Source organism: Trachurus japonicus, chromosome 23 (assembly GCF_045865225.1).
Source record: "Trachurus japonicus isolate A0001 chromosome 23, Traja_1.0".
In the NCBI taxonomy this organism is placed as follows: domain Eukaryota; kingdom Metazoa; phylum Chordata; class Actinopteri; order Carangiformes; family Carangidae; genus Trachurus; species Trachurus japonicus.
This window is the reverse complement of record NC_140929.1, coordinates 6,734,608-6,753,759: the sequence shown is the minus strand read 5'-3', so window position 1 is coordinate 6,753,759 and position 19,152 is coordinate 6,734,608. Positions and strand designations below refer to the sequence as shown.

Below are 19,152 nucleotides of genomic sequence, written 5' to 3'. Positions count from 1 at the left end.
AGAACAAATAATCAAAATCCTGACAGTTAATAGTTAGCCAAGTTAAAAGCCTCAAGATTTAACTCAAAGTTTTTACCGATTCATCCAAAATTTCATCACGGAAAAGCAAAAATACTGAGACATCTCCTGTGACCTCTGCGTCGTGACCTTTCATTTCATCCTCGGGCCTCGAAACCACAAATTTCTGTGCCGCCGAGATCAGATTGGGCGCCGTAGCATCTGCACCACGGGGTGTGACTCAGTGTCACATGGGGACATTTGATGGAGCTTGTGTTTTTTGACCCACTTTACCCCAACAACCCCTAACTGTTGCGTGCCGGTCCCCTTTGGATCCAACCTCGCTTGTGATGGATGATGATACACACTTTACACACTCTGGCCCGAGCATGCTGGGATACGCGCCGCCGCTGCTGCTGTCCCGTTTTATGATTGGGTCACAGCTCTGATCTCATGTTTAGTGACTGGATCAGTGTTGATATCCCGTCCTGGCTGAAAACTCTCTAAGCCCTCGCCTCGTGTGAAGCTTCGCCCTGTCATTGCTGCTGCTGCTGCTGCTGCTGCTTTTTCCCCCTCTGTGTCACAGTGGGAACACACTTTGGACAGCACACACACTCCGCAGCGTGTGCCATAAAGTGGTGGCTGAAGTATGAAATATGAAAAATGTGAAGTAATGTCTTCTTCACCATGAATCCCCATGTGTATGTGTGTGTGTGTTTTTTTTCCAGCCTCTGGGTTCACAGAAGCATCAGATGTCATTTGCAGACAAACCTGCTTGTATTGACTGAAGCTGAGCAGACAGAGCCCAGAGCAGTGACTGATTTATGACAAGAAATAACAGTGACAGTGTGCAGACAGGCAACAATCCTGCACAGAGTCAAAGAGTTTAGAGGAAGCAGGACCATAAAGTGTCTCTCTGCTCATCTCTGGCTTTGTTTTCATTCCAGATTTCCCCCACTTCATCCTTGTATTCAGCCTTTTATTATTATTATTATTAGGTCTCCATGTTAGTAGCACAGTGTTGACTGAGTGGAAAAGTGTTTTAAATGATTTATTTCACCCTTGATCAGATCAGACTTTGGATAGACCGGCTGCTGAATTACGCAGTGCCAAATTACGCACAACAACCAACAGTCATATCATAACCCTGCAGCTTGTCTTTAACTTCTCCTCCATGAGTTCTTCTCAGCGCATAAAACAGTGTGTTATAGGAGTGTGGAGCTGCCGCTGGTGGGGCAGCAGCGCTTTTTTCTATCTTGATCTGAACTACTAACCAAGTCTTAGAGAGATCAAAATTCAATCCCGTTCTGAGAAAAAAAGAGAAATGACGTTATTTGAATATGTGCCCAAAATCCTTAATGAATAACTTAGGACGAGTAGGAGGCAAATGCTGCCCCAGCTGTTTCCTGTTGAAAATGTCTGTGTAATGTAGATAAATGTGAGGGATTTTCTCTCTAAATCCGTCTCCTGTTCGCTAAATCTCACTTCTCCAAAACGAGCCTGCGCAATGGAACAAAGTCGGAATATTGAGATGTGACATTGCCCGCATCTCATCCTCTTTTCTCCCCGTTTTTTAATGACTTCAAACAAGTTCATTTTCGCCGGGCTTTGACTTGCGGAGACCCGTGGGGATGTCTAGCGCTCTTTCCTTTCAGTGGCATTTATGTGATGTCTTCAAGGTAACTTACCTGATTTCCTTTGACACTATACATTTCACCTTGGTTCTTCACTTGCTCACTGTTTGCACAGAGCATCCTTACCTAGTTTAAACTGGAGGGATTTTAATCGCTTATTTCTCTTTTTTACAGCTTTTAAATGCACGATCAACGAGGATTTATGTTGATTTTTGATCCTTTTTTTATTCTGTTATTTAGTCCACTGTTCTGCATGTTGTGTTGATTCTGAGACAATGTCCTTGTTTTGGCTTTAATTGACTTTTTCTTTTGGAGATGTGAACATGCATTGTGCAGGAGTTTCACTGCACGGATGAATGGGTTTTTCATCCTCGGTGTCTCTGTGCGCTCTGCGCTCTTTTTCACCAGAAAGCCTCAATGCAGCTCTGCAACTTTCAGAGTAATTACTGCTGAGTCTGCATTATTAAGTGCTAAATATCTAACCTGATGCTGCGGGGTTAAGACAGAGGGGAGCTTAACATGAAACGCTCCTGGGCGTCGGGACCGCGCGGCTGCGGGGCTGTGATGAAGATGGATAATGTCCCGTGTTTACTCTCTTTATTATGTATATTTGGCCCACTCTGCTTCCTCCGCTGGGTTTGGCGGGAGAGCCGTTTTCCATCTCACATTTTGGATCGGAAAGATCCCGGGCGCTTTTTTTTTTCTTTCAAAAAACAAAACAAAACAAAAAAACACATCTTTTTATTCTGTTTTGGGTCAATTTGGAACCACTTTGAGTTGAGTTTTGTGCGTAATAATGCGCTGACAGCTGCGTTTTGGCACAGCGGGACGAGCTGAATCCTCGTTAGCAGCTGCTCATTAAAGATAGGTTTTTAAATTTCTCTGATTAATGCGGACTGTTGCTGGCTGATTAGGTCATACACAGGCGCCGAGCAGCCAGATGATAAGGGGGGGAAGTGTGTTTCCAATTTGGACGCGCTCTGCTCGGTTGCGCACAGGCGCTCCGGAGCATCAGAGCCGGTCGGTCAGCCTCCTGTTTGACTGTTTGACGCTGGCATCAAGTGGAAGTTTGGATTTAATACGTTTTCCTCCAAAACCCTGTAAACTTACCATCTGTGGCAGCGGCCACTTTATTTCTCTTTTCTTCCCCCTGTTCCTCTTTTTTACAGAGGAAACAGGCTGGATGTTGGAGAAGGAGCCTTAAGCTCACTCAGTTTATTCTTATGTGGGTGAATGTGTAATTCTGCTACTGCTGATGTGCCCTGGAGCAAGATGCTGAGCCATCTCCTCACCAGGCAGCAGCAGTGTGTGGAGCAAACAGACTTTACTGTGACTTTCTGTGATGATATGAAACTGTGTGTTTGGTGATGCTCTGTTTGTGACAGCAGTGAAAATGTTAACTCTCTCTCTCTCTCCTCTCTCCCTGTGCGCAGAGTGCGATGTGCTGTATCTCCTGTAGCCACACCCTCTCACTACTGCTGTGTGTCCTCACCCTGACTCCGACGGCAACAGGGGCGGGCCCAGAGACCCTGTGCGGGGCGGAGCTGGTCGACACGCTGCAGTTTGTGTGTGGAGAGAGAGGCTTTTATTTCAGTAAGTGCACCTTTTTATTTATTCATAAAGGTTGGCTGTATCTGTCCCAGAGCTCTCCACCTCCAGCGAGCTCATAAATAAAAAAGCAGCCAGTTTGACATCTTGTCTTGACTTTCCCCTGCATCAGTGTTCTCTTTCTTCCTCCCTTCATTCATTCCTCCTCCTCTGTTACATCTTCTCTTAAAGTCCACATTCATCCCTTTCCTTTCAATGCTCCACTCTTCGTTTATGGAGCGAGGCCCAGACTTATGAACCGAACACCTAAATGAAATATAGAATAAAGATAAGTAGCTATATTATTGGTGGCAAATCACAGTTTTGCCCACGGGCAAAGGGCTTTAAGTGGAATTTGGCTGACTATCTCTCAGAAAAAGGAGGGGTAGAAACTAAATGTTGCTGTGAAGTTTTTTCTTTTTTCCACCAGAGAAGGGAAAGCTACCCAAAGAAAACCCTCCACCAAGAATCCAGGATTTAAATCTCAAATTTTTCCATTAAGGGTACAACCCAGCCCAGAGCAGCACAGGATATATGGAGCTACCGAGGTTAGGTGCAATGTTCCACCGGCAGCCAGTGTTTCTCGGGACATGTATCCTGATCTTTCTGTCAGAGACGGACAGTGTGACTGTACATTAGCAGTATATCTGGCTCAAACACTCCACAGCTGAAGTTTATAACCTCATTATTCATGTTTCTTTGGCTGACATCCACCAATTAAGCCACTTTTAACCAAGTGTCCTTGGTGGAGATACAATGCTCCACCAAAAGTCTTTCCTTTTTTTTTCACTTTTCTAATAATTGATCATGCTTCTGACTCCTGTGCAGTTTTTGACATAACAATCCATTATTAATGGTTTGGTTCGGTCCCAAAGTTATGAAAGATTTTCCACATGTGGTAGACTTTGTCAGCTGCCAGTTTCAGAGAGAAGAAGATATAAGATTTCTGTGGGAAATCAGCAGCATCTATAGTGCATTTGCAGTCGCTCTCTTTTCCAGTAATTGATTGCTTTCACCCTAACCTGAACCTGGAATGGTTTGTAGATACACCTTCTGGAGAACCTGGTGACTGATGGAAGATTAGGGGCCAGGAAGGGCCGAGTGTTGGAATCCAAGTCTGAGCACAGAAGAGGGAATTACACAGTGTAGGCACAGTGTATAGACTGAGCTATGAAGACCCAGTCCCCACACCAGATGAGTTCATCTTATTGGTCAGATGTTTGTATTTCAAACAACAGTCCTTTGAGCTAAACTTGATAATTAGCACAAGATAGAAAGTTAGATAGAAATACATCTAATATTGGTTGAAACATTTCACCCAAAACCTCATAATGGCACTAAACTCAAGCGATCCAACCAAGTCAAATCAGATTCATCCTCTGGGGAACATGAATGTATGGACCTAATGGTGGGGTAATGCACCTTTAGTTGTTGGAATATTGGACCAAAGTGATGCACCAACCAGCCAACCAACTGTACCATCCTGCATGGGCAACAGCTGGACAATAGACTCTTTATATCAACGGACCACACTGTTATCTGGGACGTCTTTTATAAACAGAGGCGACGGCTGAATCAACATTTCTGTTGACACAACATGGCACCTCTGTTGATACTGTCTCATTTATGATAAATAGACATAAGTAGGACCATCTAAATCTTGCAGATTGACCTTCATCCTACCTGGCCACTTCATCAAGATCACCTGCCTATGATCAGCAAACAGCCCCTGCACAGGTGCAAATTTACTCATTGGCTTTTAACAACCTAGTGTTAAAAAACCAAACAGAAAGTCAATGACTGGTCCTGTCCTCTTGAGGCTATTGAGAAACAATGATTGACGATAGCAACCCAATGCTTTGATCAACCCTCAGACAAAAACACTGACAATGGACGATTCTGCAAAACCCTTTTTAAAATTCTCATTGTCTACAAAATCTGTGCATGACAACATTTGTTATGGTTAAAGGTGGACAGGGATTGTGGTTACGGTTTGGCAATAAAGCATACAGTACTTGGCACAAAACATGGTCTCCTGCATGGAAGTCAGACAAGCTACACATGGATCCACCATTAGGACAATCTGCTTTATTGGATTGGCATTGGATGGAAAATCTGGAAAACTGAGCTGGGGGTCCATTGCCTGCATGCTTACCTCTTGTCCATGTATGGCTCAGAGTTATAAAGTTATTGGATGTCCATTGTTTACTGTTGTTACCAATGAGGAAAACACTTATTTGTATCTGGAGTAAAGGTGTGGGAGTCATAGCAGAAGTCGTATCCAGTCGCACACACCAGTGTTTGATCTAACCCCAACCCTTCCTCTAAGATTAACTGGGTATTTCAGCTGCATTACATTAATAAAACATTACATAACACAACATTAACTACACCGTGGCATTGTAGGAATAAATAATATTAAATCGTTTCAATAGAAAGGCCCAAAAATGTCATTAAAAGTAATGAGATTTTTTTTGCAGAATCATCCAATCTCAGTGTTCTCTCTGGCAGTGGGGTCACCATGCACCTTGCTGCTGTTCCCCACCACCCGTCTGCCAAATTCCTCCACCCCTGCATGCAGCTTTTCCAGGACCAGTCAACATCATTCTCTGCATCGGGCCCTTTTGTGCAGCATTTGCCAGAGAGCTGTTGGAGAGCCACCAAAGCTGCTGCAAAGCTGCGAGTCTTGTTCGTCCAGATGCTCCTGGCAACACCCACATGCTGTGAAGTGGTCATGACAGCCTGCTCGATTGCCAGTTTTCTGCCAGTTAAGACTTTTTGGTCTTTGGATTCTCTCTGCTGCAGCACTTCTCATGTACAAATGGCCATGTTCTCTTCATTTATGCTGAGAGACAGTGGAAGATTATGGGCAGTATGATCAAATAGTACATTTTAGTCAACGCAGAACTCAAGTTTTTGTTCCTAAACTCAATTTGTCAAAGGTTCCGGACAATGAAAAGATTGACTCTACAAGACTAACTAGACTTGGATTGTAAAGACGGTGATATTAACGCGCGTTCGTCAACCTTTTTCTCGAAAATCAAACTCCCCAGCAGATCCCTGGGTAATGTTTTATATCTCAGTTTGAAGGTTTGTGAATTGGTCCCAGGAAGTGTCTTCAGCCGCTGCCAAAAGCTGATGAAATGTTTAAGATTTTGACAGGGTCTGAAGGTGTCCAGAGATTGGATGATGTGAGAATGTGACGAAGTGTTGGCTACTGATAGTGGATTTATACTACAGCCTTATAAATGTTTCTCCCAGGCCATAGAGGTATAGCACTACTGTCCATATTCATCTTGAGAGAAAGTTTTGAATTGAGGCCAATGTAACTCATGAATCCTGATGCAGGATACACTTCTTAAACAGGAACAGACCCTTTTGTGGTAGGGGGAATGTATTTGTCTTTCCCGCATTACCTTACACTGAACAGTCACTGAACTGCACAGCGTCCATCTATCAATGCCACATTTTCCTGTGTTGAAAAAGAGGTGTATTTCACGAACACTCCATCCTTTTTCTGAAAAGACGATGAGGTTTGAGCAGCAGGGTGCTGTGCTTTGGAAAATATGCTGTTCCCTGTCTTCCTCGGTTTCTCTTTCTCTCTCATATTCTCGCTGTCATTCCTTTTTCTTCTCCTCTCTCTCTCTCTCCTTCAGTCGCCACATGTACCAGTGGCTGTTTGCATAAAATATCTGGAGAATCCATTTGGTGCTCTGTCGTCTATAGGACACAGTGGTGTTAACAGCCTGGCCAAAGGAGGCGTGCTCCTTTCCCTGAACTCTTCCCCTCCAGTCTGGTCATGTTGAACTTGGCAACCCTGTGATTGATAATGTGTCCAGAGACGGTGTTGCAATGACAGTGGGCTTTCTGTGCAGCGAGTGCTTTTGCCAATCCACCTTACGCATGTCACCAGTAAAGTAGCACACTTGCATTTGAAGACTACAGATTTCCAACCCTGACAGAAATGCTAAATACTAGTTGGTGGAAATTCTTTTCTTTTTTTTAAGGTAATGAAACAAACTGCGGTCTCAGAAACAGAAAAAAAAAATCCACAACCTTAGTCAGTTTTTCCAATTATTAGCCTGACCTAGAAATCCTCAGTTGTCTTTGTAATGCTTTAGCAGGCAGGACCGTGGGGTGATTTCACTGGGATGTTCATTCCATGAATCAGATCTGTTATGGGAGTTTTTTGGCTTAAGTGTAAGTGCTAAGTAGCTCCATGTCCTAAGTCACTTTTAGTTCATGCTGAAATATTCTCACTTATTCTAGAGTGAGCATGAAATATATTATCTCACTGTTGATTTCTAAAAAATGAATGATACCAGAAGTCTCATGAATTACAACAAGATGGAATAATCCAGCAGTTTTGGCCAAGACATAACTGCTGGTACATGACGTTCTTATGAAAAAAAAAAAAAAAAAGCGTGGCCAAATATGAAACATGGTAATTGTTTTTTTAGGTGTTTTGGCTTGTGAGTTGAAGGAAGGAGAGGGGAGGAAAATAGCTTTTAGCAGCCATTGATGAGACTTCCTCCTCAATATTCATCCCCGTCAATTTTATTCAAAGCCACTCGAGCCGGAGAGAGAGGTAGAATGTGTAAACAGCACGTCACATGCATGCACGCACACATGCACGCACTCAAACACACATGTAGCTTGGCCTTGTCCCTCAGCAGCAGGGGATTATGTGGATTACAGGATGATCAGGACCCCCCCCCCCTTCCCACCCCTCCACACCCTCCCTAGTTTTACACTGGACAGCGGAAAGGACTGATTGTGAAGAAAGACCTCCTGTGTCCCAGAGCTCCATCACTGCAGAAAGGTGTCGTTTTCCCATTAAGGCCCCGACCGAAAATCTCCGACCCTCCTGTGAGTCACGGCTCAGTGGAACAAAGAGGCGTCTCATGAGAAGGACACACAGGCATCCTCCAGATTTAAATCTGTACATTAGGTGAAGTTGAGACACAAGGGATTTGAGGACACTCAGGGACTAAACACTACTTTACCTTTGAAACTCTTCCTCGGTTTAATCCAATTGCATAATGTCGGACCGCTACAAAGCAAAATTAGGACATATCCAGTTGCACGAGTGCGGAGATCACCGAGTTTAGAGTTGATATCCTGGCCCTTTTTGGAGTTCTTTCGTCTTCACCTTAGGTTGTCTCTTAAATTGTCTTGCGTTTCACATTCCAGCTGTGAAGAAACCAAAGAATCCTGTTCACTGTTGATCACTTGTTCTCACTTTATTGCCAAAGTTTGCACAAAAATAGATATGGAGAGCAGACATAACTCTGTCTAGGCCCCCAATAAAACATAATGAACTCCAGTTCATTGTTTCAGTTCAGTCAGAAATGTGGTGAGTTGAGATAGATACCAGCTGGACACCAAGGAGTCCTACATGTTGTAATCACCCTTAGATGTTCAAGTGTTCATTCATCTGCCAAAATTATGCACCAGTTCAAAGTTTTAAGACGTAATAATGGGAAACTTTGTCAATCTCTGTTTCCTGTTGAGCCATTACCATTGAAAAGAAAGACCCTTACTTTCAAATGTCTGGAATATCCTCTAATATATGTCACTAATGTTTCACCAACAAAAACAGATTCAGTGATAAGAGACAACCTCTACCTAGTACTTATAAGTCGACCTTTGGAACTTGTTATACATAACTTTGACCCAACAAAGGTATTAGACATGAACATCCATACATTTATTAAAAATAGCAGATTGTTTCCCTTTTATATGATTGAGTAGTTTCCAAAATATGTCTTGACAAAACGCGACTCAATAAATCTACCCTGATATATATTGATCATGTTGCGAACCACACTTTGAATGCTGGTTGGGATACATTTGGATAAGATTTTTGTGTCACAGAACAGTAATGTGAGGAACATTTCACTCATGCCATAAACTCTTTGTGGTACCAGTGATAAAGGGGTAGTTTCCAGCACTTTAGCAGCTCTTATAGTCCCTGCCTAGCTGTAAACTGCCTGACACTTTGCAGGAAGAGCAGCGCACCGGCTCCAAGAATCCACTGTTTTTTATTGACCATGACCAAGCTGTAAAACTCAGATGCTTTCTGTACCACTCTGGAATGGGGGAATCCAGCCATCTCTCTCCAGTGCCGTTCCTTAGAGGTGTCATGGTTTTCAGCAACGCGATCCAAGAGCATGACTCAGGAGGCAGATGTAAAAGTAAAAACTCTTTACCTAGAGGAAAACAAAGATACAAAAATCCAAGCAGACAAACAAAGAGTCGAACTGGAGGTGAAATCCAAAAGAAACACAGGCAAAGTCCAAAACATGATAAGGATCAAAACCGGCAGGCAAAAGTTTTTCTTTGTGCTGGAAAGCTTAGGCGCATGGAACAAAGATAATCTGGCAGAGGACAAGTGGAAACCAACCTGTGTATACACTAGTGAGCTAATGAGAGAATAAGGAACAAGTAAGCAGGTGAGTGTGGAAGAAGAACAGATCAGGAGATCCTGGTGTTGGGAAAAGAAGGCAGGTGGGAGATTCAAGGTCTGAAATACCAACAGAGTGTAAACAAACAACTGACATGGAGGCTACAGAGAGATTTCTTGATGGGTTTAATGTTGGAGATGTGAAAGGAGGGGTAGATCCTTAATAAACATGGGATTAATGACTTTGATGTTGGGGAATGGGCCAATGAATCTAGGAGATACCTTTCAGGACTTTAACCTTTACAATAGGACATGAGTAGGAAGAAACTCCCACTGATGTGTTGGGGTGTTTGGCCATTCAGAGACTAGTGATGTAGACTATGAGTCAGATGTGGTGGGAGGATAGTGGGGGTTGATGACCTCCTGAGCAGTAGATGGACCAACAAGCTTGTGGTTGAAGTATATTCAACTCACAACAGCTGCTTGACCTTAAAGGAAGGAACATGAAAATCTATGAGTCCATTTCCTGGTTAGGCTTCAGTTTGGCCATTGGACTGCAGATACAGTGGGTCCCCAAGGGATGAACTGTGTCTTCAAATCCTCCGCTGAGGGCTGGAGATCAAGGTCTAGAGTTGATCATCTGGAGTGACCAGGGACAGTGAGACTGTGGGCAGAGTTGAGGTGTCACTTGAATCTCTTATTAAGCTTCTATAGATGTTGTCGAATCATAGGAATCGCTGAAGATGCTCACCTGTCTGAGCAGAACCCCCCCCCCCTCCAAAAAAAACCCAAAACCTCCATGACCTGAAGCTCACCCATCTCTCCTTTTGTAAAGAGTTTGGTTGAACCGTCCTTGTGTGTCCCATGTGTTTCATAGGCATCTGGAAAACACAACATGGCAGAAGGAGGAATGAACACTATTTGTGCCGAGTCAGTCAAAAAATCAAACCAAAGATGTCAAGTAGAGCCGTGCAGTGGCATCGGATGAAACGCTTTGTAAAAAACTAAACCCCCGACAGGTTGAAGACAGTTGATTCCCCTCCATAGTTTTCTGTTAAGAAGGACGCTGACAGATTAACATCTTGTGTAAATCTTTTAAATGAGTACTTTTTATAGTATCAAGCACTTGAGAAGTGGTTCTGTGAAGTCTGTAGCCTGCTCATTCGCCGAGGATGACAGCTGTAGTCAGCTTGGATTCACAGCAAATACCAATTATTCCATAACTCTCACTTGCTTATTTCAAAAGCGAGTGAGAGTTATGGAAAAAAGAAAATATGCCAGAACATATCAAAGTGTCCACAGAAACTTTTCAAACCACTTCTGGAGCACGAGGCTGTGTTCAAACAGACAACGGCAACGGTGTGAAAAAATGCAGCCCTGTTCGGGACTGCTTCCCAGGTCCCATAAAAGAGTTCAGGGAAGTGGCTATGAGCTACTCATTAATGGAGATGGGGTGGTTAACCAGATGTACCTTTGCAAAATAAATCAGTTAGTCCTCAACGTTATAGTCTTTTCTCTTGTAAAACCAAAAAATATGGTTTGAAAACACTTCAGATGAAAAATGAATCTCACCTTTGTTACTCTTGTCCAAGTAAGTGCGCCAACCTTAGAAGGGCTCACTGTCGCCCCCTGAGGCCAGAGAGACAAAAACACCCACTTGGTGCTTGATATTCGTGGTTCTACCGGCTGAATCGGACCCGAACCCCTCCTTCATCATCATGTGTGAACCCTGCATCCTCTTCCCAGCATCCTTTTCAAACAGCAGAAGGCCACGAGGCAGGAAGCACTGGCAGAATAGGTTGTTTACTCTTTGTTTAACAACAGTCAGAGGAAACAACTCCTTGTTTATGAGGGATTACAGCAGCTATCCATGGAATTGAAGCATTTAAAACCTTCCAAAGCTTTTAGACCTGATTATTGTATGCGTGTTTTTCCCCAACCTGCCCTAGCTGATTATCCTACATGCTACAACCAGTGCCAGCTGATTTTTCTCTCCCTTCCAGCTGTTTGTGCAGCAGGGTTGCAAGCTATTTTCAGAATAATAGCGGACGTTAATTTGTAAGGCTTTATTGGGAGGGATTGAAACAGGCCAGGCAACAAGGCACAGCCCCCTCTTTTGGCTTTCAGCAGCCATTATATAATTGCCAGCCGGGGCTCAATGTCATATTTCTCTAAATTTCTTGACATCAGGTGTTAATGTAACTGCCAAGGCCGGTCCCACTGATACACACCACGGGGGAGAAACAGCAGATTGTGTTTGTTCAGTTGAATGAAACCACAGCAAAGAAGTACCATGAAAAACACAGTGGAATCCCTGGCTATAAACGCATGTCTGTCAACTAATTTGAATTTTATAAAAATAAACTTGTCAAAGGGTAAATTAGGAGGTTTTTTAGTCATCCAGATATTTCATTCAACACATCTATTTTGGGTGACTGGGATCTGGGTAAATCCAGTTCCTCTGTTCCCTAAATAATGCAGGTGTGCAATGTATTTTTAGCTTCATTCTACCTGATGTGCAACATGAAAGCCTCTGTTTTGTACCCCGCCACTGTCTCCCCCCTCCCATTCACACCTCCATTAGCTTCACCTCTGCTTTGTGTCAGGGGGTCCGGGGGAGAAAGATGCTTCTGTTTCTGAATGAAAGCTGCTTTCTGTCCAAAACAACATTGTCAGGACAAGGCAGACAGAGCAGAAGTTAATGCACTTTGTCAGCACTGGCAGCCTTCTGAGCCAAGAGCTATTAACTCTGAGAGGGAAAGGCATTTCCTCCTTGTAAATGCCATATTAAATTATTATTATTTCATTTGGTAACAGGGAAAAGCCCATCAGGGCTATATTGCTCAAGGTGGGTTTTTCTAAAGGCCACCAAAAGAGGGTGGGTTTTGGGGGGGGGGGGGGGGTAAGGGAGTTGAAAGACGATGCGAGTATTGGCGTCATGGTAACTTGATGTGGTCACCGAGTCAAAAACGCTGAGTGTCACACCTTTAAATACACTTTCACTTGTTTAGATTAGACTAAAACTACAAGATTTCCACTGTACCTCTGATTGCCATGACCTCTTCTCTTTCCCTTACGGTCATAAAAGGTGCATCATACTTCCATCCTCACCATCCGTGTTCTCTGAGTGAGCACTTCAGGGTGCTCAGGCTTCTGCCAAATGAAAATGTGAATGAACAGTGGGGCATAGCCAACGGGGGTGCGGCCTCAAAGCCTGCCTGGCTGTTTCTGCAGGTTGATCGGGCCCAGTGGGCTTGTGGTTTGGCCTCGCTGGACGAGCCTGTGTGTAAAAGATACCTGCGCCAAAATGGCTGAGCGTGATATTCTCAGCGTTTGGGTGACTGCGACCACCTTTTTTACAGGGAGGCAGCTGCCAGAAAGGGTCCATAGTGTGCAATGTGATACGCTGTAAATTTTACACGGAAGAAATTCATGTCATTAAGGCTGTTCATATATCAGAGGAATCAGACCCGGTGACCTGGCCATTATCGCTGCTTTATTACAAGCACAGTGTCTGGCCACTACCCACAATTTGTTTGATTAACCCTACTAACAGATACGAGGCATTGGTGAGGGGAAAACAATCTGATTTATAGACGCTGAATGGATTCTTTGCTAAACCCCAAGCCACTTAGCTGCTACACCTGTCAGGCTTTCCATTCTTGCACAGTTCACATGCAGTTTGCAATGATATTTGCAGATTCGCTGCTTGAAATTATAATTAATAATATATATTATGATTATCATTATTATGTTGCATGATTGTGTCTCGCCTCATCAGGTATCTAACGCCTCTCACTCTTCTCAAACAGGTAAACCAACAGGCTATGGCCCCAATGCACGGCGGTCACGCGGCATTGTGGACGAATGCTGCTTCCAAAGCTGTGAGCTGCGGCGCCTGGAGATGTACTGTGCACCTGCCAAGACTAGCAAGGCAGCTCGCTCTGTGCGTGCACAGCGCCACACAGACATGCCGAGAACACCCAAGGTTAGTACCGGGCACAAGGCCACAGAGCGGAGGACAGCACAGCAGCCGGACAAGACAAAAAACAAGAAGGTGAGCACAGCACCAAACACACACCTGCTCTTTTTTTTAAACTATAACTTGTTGGACATTTTGGGAAACAGGTTATTTCCTTATTTGAGTTAAATTAGAAGATTGATAGTACTTGTATATATGTTCCTTCAGTATGCATCTACAGCCAACATGTGGTTAACTTAGCTTAGCATAAACATTAGCAACAAGAGCAAACAGCCTTTTTTATGTATTTCAAGTCTGTTCAACAGTTTTATATCTTTTTGTTTGGTCCATATAAAAACTGAAATGTAACAACTTGAGTTTGAGTCTTTGCTGGAGTTGTGTAAAGCAAGGCTAGCTGTTTCCAGTATTTATGCTAAGATAAGCTAACCAGCTGATGGCTGTCGTTAAAAATTCAGCATCCAGGCATGAGTGGTGTCAAATTTCTCAGTGCATTTCAAAACTGTCAGCTGTTACTTTGAGAGGTCATTGAGTTCAAGCTTATTGATAACTTACTGTATAGCATGAAAAATGATCCCAACTAATTTAAATGGCTTTTTTTTCATCCCACAGAGACCTTTACCTGGACATAGTCACTCATCCTTTAAGGTATGCTTGCACATTGATGCTTTTCATCTTATTATTAATTGCTTATTACATAATTTAAACCTGCATCCACCACATAACATCCACGTTGACATTCTTATGAGTTTCAAAAAGCAGAACAGGCTTTATTTTGGAGTGGGAGACATTTGTTCAACCAATCTGAGCTCAAAAATCTTAATCTCCTGACCAGATGAAGACACTGTGAGGTCTAAATGCGGACTCTGCTGTTTCATCCTTGAGTTGCCAACCTGAGAGAGAGAGAGAGAGAGAGAGAGAGAGTGTGTGATCCTTTTAAGCTTCAACCTTGTGCTTTTTACCCTTCTCTCAAAAAAGAAAACCATTAGCAAGAGAAGGAACTAAGTGGTTTTTGTGGTAGACCCAGTGGCACTCCCCACTCCCCTGGCAGAACCTCCACTCTGCTACTGTACATTATGTGCTGAGATTCTGGCAACTCACCGTAACACACTGACGCATGCAAAAGGTCCAGAGATAAAGCCATGCATGTCATGTTTGGTATATCACATGTGCAGCGATATCAACATCCCTCGTCCATTCATTGATTAGTAGATTGTGTCACACTGTAATGCGATATGAAATCTATTGTTTTCCTCATGAAATCAATGTAAGATATGAATTGATTTAACCTGGATCGACCTCTGAGTGTGTGTTTCTTCTCATTTGCAGGAAGTGCATCAGAAAAACTCAAGTCGAGGCAACACGGGGGGCAGAAATTACCGAATGTAGGGAAGGAGCGAATGGACAAATGCCCAGCGACTTGGGAAGAGAGAAGGGAGTGGCCTTACCTGGTACCCCTGTGGAATGGTTCACTGTAAAACAAAACAAAGAGGATGCTAACAATGGTCGGAAAAGCTCTTCAAAATGATAGAAACCAGAGAGCTAAGTGGTGTTAAGGGTTTGATGAGGGATCTTGTGATTATTTTATACACTGCACCATTCCATATCGGGAGGAATTCTTTGTTAATGCAATGTAACAGACTAGTTTAGCTGCTGAGACACGAACAAGAGCTTATTATACCTCCATGTGTGAGCTGCAGCATCCCCTGGCTCCAGGAAAGGTGGGAACGGATCTGGGCTTCAGCCAATCAGAGAGCTGCAGGCTGTGTTTGAGAATGAGTGGTCCATCCTGTCCCCTGAACTTTGAGGAGGTAAATCATTTTACTCTGAGAGAGTGGATTCAGCCACTCCTCTGGTAAGATGGGATATTTTATCACCGGTCACATTTAACAGTTACTACCCCGAGTTAAAATCGGATTATCTTACCTTCAGAATTTGTTTCCATGCACCATGCATTACTGAGGATATTTTTAAAAGAGTAAAACAAGGTTTGTGTTAAAGGACAAAGACCAGATGGCTCATTATCAGACTTTAAAACATTGTTGTAGTTACTTTACCTTGAGCCCAAGTCAAATCCTTACTTCCCAGTGACTGAAGGCAGCGTTCTTATATCTAAATGGAGTCACTAGAAGGTTTGAGTCCAATCCAAATCCTTCCTAAGCCTCAGGAAGTGTTGAGAACCTGAGGACTGAGTCTACAATCCAAACACTTCTGTAACAACAAATCAAGCACTATTAGAGGGGATTTTGAGGAAGATGGGAAGTACAGTAGGTACTAGAAATATAAGATTGTACAAACCAGAGAAACAAATTACCCAGAAGCAAACTGAATTAAAGGTTGTTGTTTTTTTATCAGTCTGCACATGGTGCTTGTTTGGTTGTCAGAAATGGGTCATTCGGTGGATTCAAAGTGCATTTGGCATTTAAGCAAGTGGAATAAGTCAAATGGCGACAATCAAGCAAAATGTTTGTTGTCTGTATCCTTTTCACATGCCAAATCAGATTTTTTTTGTCAACAATTCAACATTTGAGTCTGAGTGAAGGCCTGAGTTCAAGGTTCAAAGCGCTAGTCATTAAAGTTTAGTCACTGCAAGTCAACAAACGCGCTAAAAAAAATCAAAAAAAAAAAAAAAAAACTAGAATAATCTTTTTCTTGTTAACATAAAGAACCAAAAAATGTATTCAAATCTGTCAATACCGAAGTTTAAAGCAAAAAGACTGAGAGGCTGTAACAAATTGATTGATTGATTGATCATGGCCGGTAATATTTTGTTAGTTTAAGGAGGCCGAGAACTTTGCTGCTTCAGTTGTCGCTTGGACTGCATTATCTGCCACGATGGCGAGAATACAGCAAAAACTCCACTGAACCTGTCGCCAAGTCCACCAGAGGAAACACAGATTTAACAGTTTGGTAAATATTGCAAACCAAAATGATGAAAAAGTCCTCCTGGAGATGCGGGAAACGACACATATTACAGTACACAAACACACATAACGAAGCACCCAGTGTAAATGAGCGTTGTGTAACTGTGAGCAAGGGTCAAGCACACACAGACCTACACATACACAAAATGAAAAGCCAGTTCTGAGAAGTCCTTGCATGGCTGACAGTCAATGGCTGTTTGTTCAAGCCTCTGTGTGGATTTACAGTCGTTTTATCGCACAAACCGCCCATGACATCTCATAACTGGCTCTGCCTCCTCTGCCTGTGTATAATCAAACAGTACTCCCATTTATGTTAACCTATGCATTGCTATCATTCATTGTACATGATGGTTTCATATAACAAAACTGTATTAAGAATCCTATCCACTGTATAATGGTGCTATTTTGTAGTTTGTTACTTGCAAGAGATGGCTAAGACAGACAGATGGCAGGGCTTACATTGGAGGTCTTCCCTTTTGCACAGCCTTGTGGCCACCATTTTAATAGTGTTTTTATTTTTAAGCTGTTTCAACAAGGTAGTAGTGTAAGCGAGTAAATGTATCTGTGTGAAATCTGTGAATGCATGGAGAATTAAAAAAGAAAAAAACAAGAAAATACCATGTTGTGGTCCCAAGAAGGCAAAATGCTATTTTTTCTACTGTTTTTAAATTATTTTCTCAACATAGATCCCTTATGCCAAATAACTTGACAAAAGTACTGTGAACTGTGATTCTTCCAATTGTATTGAGGTTGTTCAAAGTCATGGTGTGCTTTTGTCTGTCCTGAGATGTGTGTGTACATGCACCTCACTGGAAGCCACGGTATTAACTATTAAAATCACTTAAAGCGAGACTACATAACTTTTGCCACTGTGGCCACGAGTGATTGTAATTGTAGGACAATCATTACGCATTCGATTTGCCTTGATCTAACGATATCGTCATTCCTCAAATGCTTTGAAGACATAATCATGTTTAGTGGCAACATGCCAAAATTTAGCGGCACATAAGTAGCAAAGAGCTATAAAGTCAATAAATGTGTAAAAGTGTTGTGTAGCATAAAAATGTACTTACTTGTTTTCTTTTCTAGGGTTAGATGGGAAAATTGAAATCACTCTCCTATCTTTACATTAAATATGAGGCTAGCAGCTGGTTAGCTTAGCATAGCGCAACAAGGAATCAGCTAGCTTGGCTTTGTCTGTCATGACGAGCAAAATCTGCCTTAACACCGTCAGACATAAGCAAGCTAGAAGTTTCCGTCGTGTTTCCTGTCTTTATGCTAAGATAAGCTAAACTTGCCTCTGGCTGTATCAGCAAAATTAGTTCTAGTAACATTATCTATATTTCCCTCCAATTCTTGGTATTTTCAAACAATTGTAAGCTACTGCTTGAACTCTGGCTAACATTAGCTTCTGTTAGCTTCCCCTAAAACCCCCGAAGCATAACAAATTTCTGTTTTCTTTCAAAAGTTACCTAGTCTTGCTTTAAGAATAAACCAGGAGTTTATAATTTATTTTGTCCAAAACATTTGTTACTTTAAAAGTGTGTTTTTATCTGCAATGATCAAGGTTTTAAAATGGGAATTTGTGTAAATGCTTTGGTGTCTGTTCGTTTGAAATTCTCTTTATCGGTCGACCTGGCGACTGAAATGAAAAAGAAGCTGGCTGGAAGACATCATAGGTCCTCCCAGATCTTCAGATAGTACAAACCAAAGACTTTTTTTGATGAGAAGAAAAACCTCATTCAGCATTATAGTCATGAACTAAACCTGCGATCAGATCATTTAATAGCAATTGATGCCATCCCTGTCTGAACTGCACTGCAGCTACAAATACGCCCTTCACACACTGTCTCTGGTACCTGAAAATACAGCTTGTGTAATAGATAGTAAAGTGAGCCGGACAAAAACTCCCTCGGTGTATCTGGAAATTATTTGGGGGAGCAGTGATGAAGAACGCTACAGCAACCAACTTCAGAAATTGTCTTGACTTATATGAATCATTCAAATATTTCTGTTCCGTCACTTGTGTGAAATAATTAATAAAGCCGAAAAAGATGGGAGTGTGTGAGACATTCACAACTCTATGTGTGTATGTGTGGGGGGGTGTTAATAAATAAGAAAATGTAATTTCCTAAAGCTCACTGTCCGAGAAACTGTTTGATCACAGCGCTGTTATTTATGGTGCTCGATTGCCTTCTGTAGAAAAAAAAAATACTGACAAATTGTTCACCATTCCTGCTGAATAAACCACTTGTCAACATCACAGAAACGACTGGAGAGTTCTTTCAGACATCATGCACATACCCTCATTAAAAGCTCCAGGAAAACATCATCATCCTATAAAGGTTTTATTCCCTCTATTATGCAACATTATAGTGGTAAACTCTAGGAACTCTGTGGATTCAGACACATAAACAGCAGATAATTACAAAGCAGGGGTTCTTCTCTCTTAAAGCATGTACAAATCTTTTAAGGCATTTCGGCTATAGATGAAGCCGTAACTCAAGCTGAGGCTTTGTGCACTGCGCACAGGATGAAACTGAGCGTGCTGGGTGTGCTGAATGACAAAGTGATACTTCCTAAGAGGTGCTGGGGTCTGCCAAAGAAAACAGAGCGGGGCGTGGT

The 19,152-nt window shown here is 42.5% G+C and overlaps 1 protein-coding gene across 1 annotated transcript; it reads left to right on the top strand.

Moving 5' to 3' along the window:
• The first annotated feature begins 1,599 nt into the window (after positions 1 to 1,599).
• igf1 (insulin-like growth factor 1) lies at positions 1,600 to 17,377 on the top strand. The gene is made up of 5 exons (XM_085769643.1): positions 1,600 to 1,676; positions 3,065 to 3,224; positions 13,437 to 13,681; positions 14,216 to 14,251; positions 14,933 to 17,377. Exons 1-5 carry the CDS (start codon positions 1,629 to 1,631, stop codon positions 14,990 to 14,992), a joined length of 549 nt encoding a protein of 182 aa, XP_085625769.1. The 5' UTR covers positions 1,600 to 1,628; the 3' UTR covers positions 14,993 to 17,377.
• The last annotated feature ends 1,775 nt before the right edge of the window (positions 17,378 to 19,152 follow it).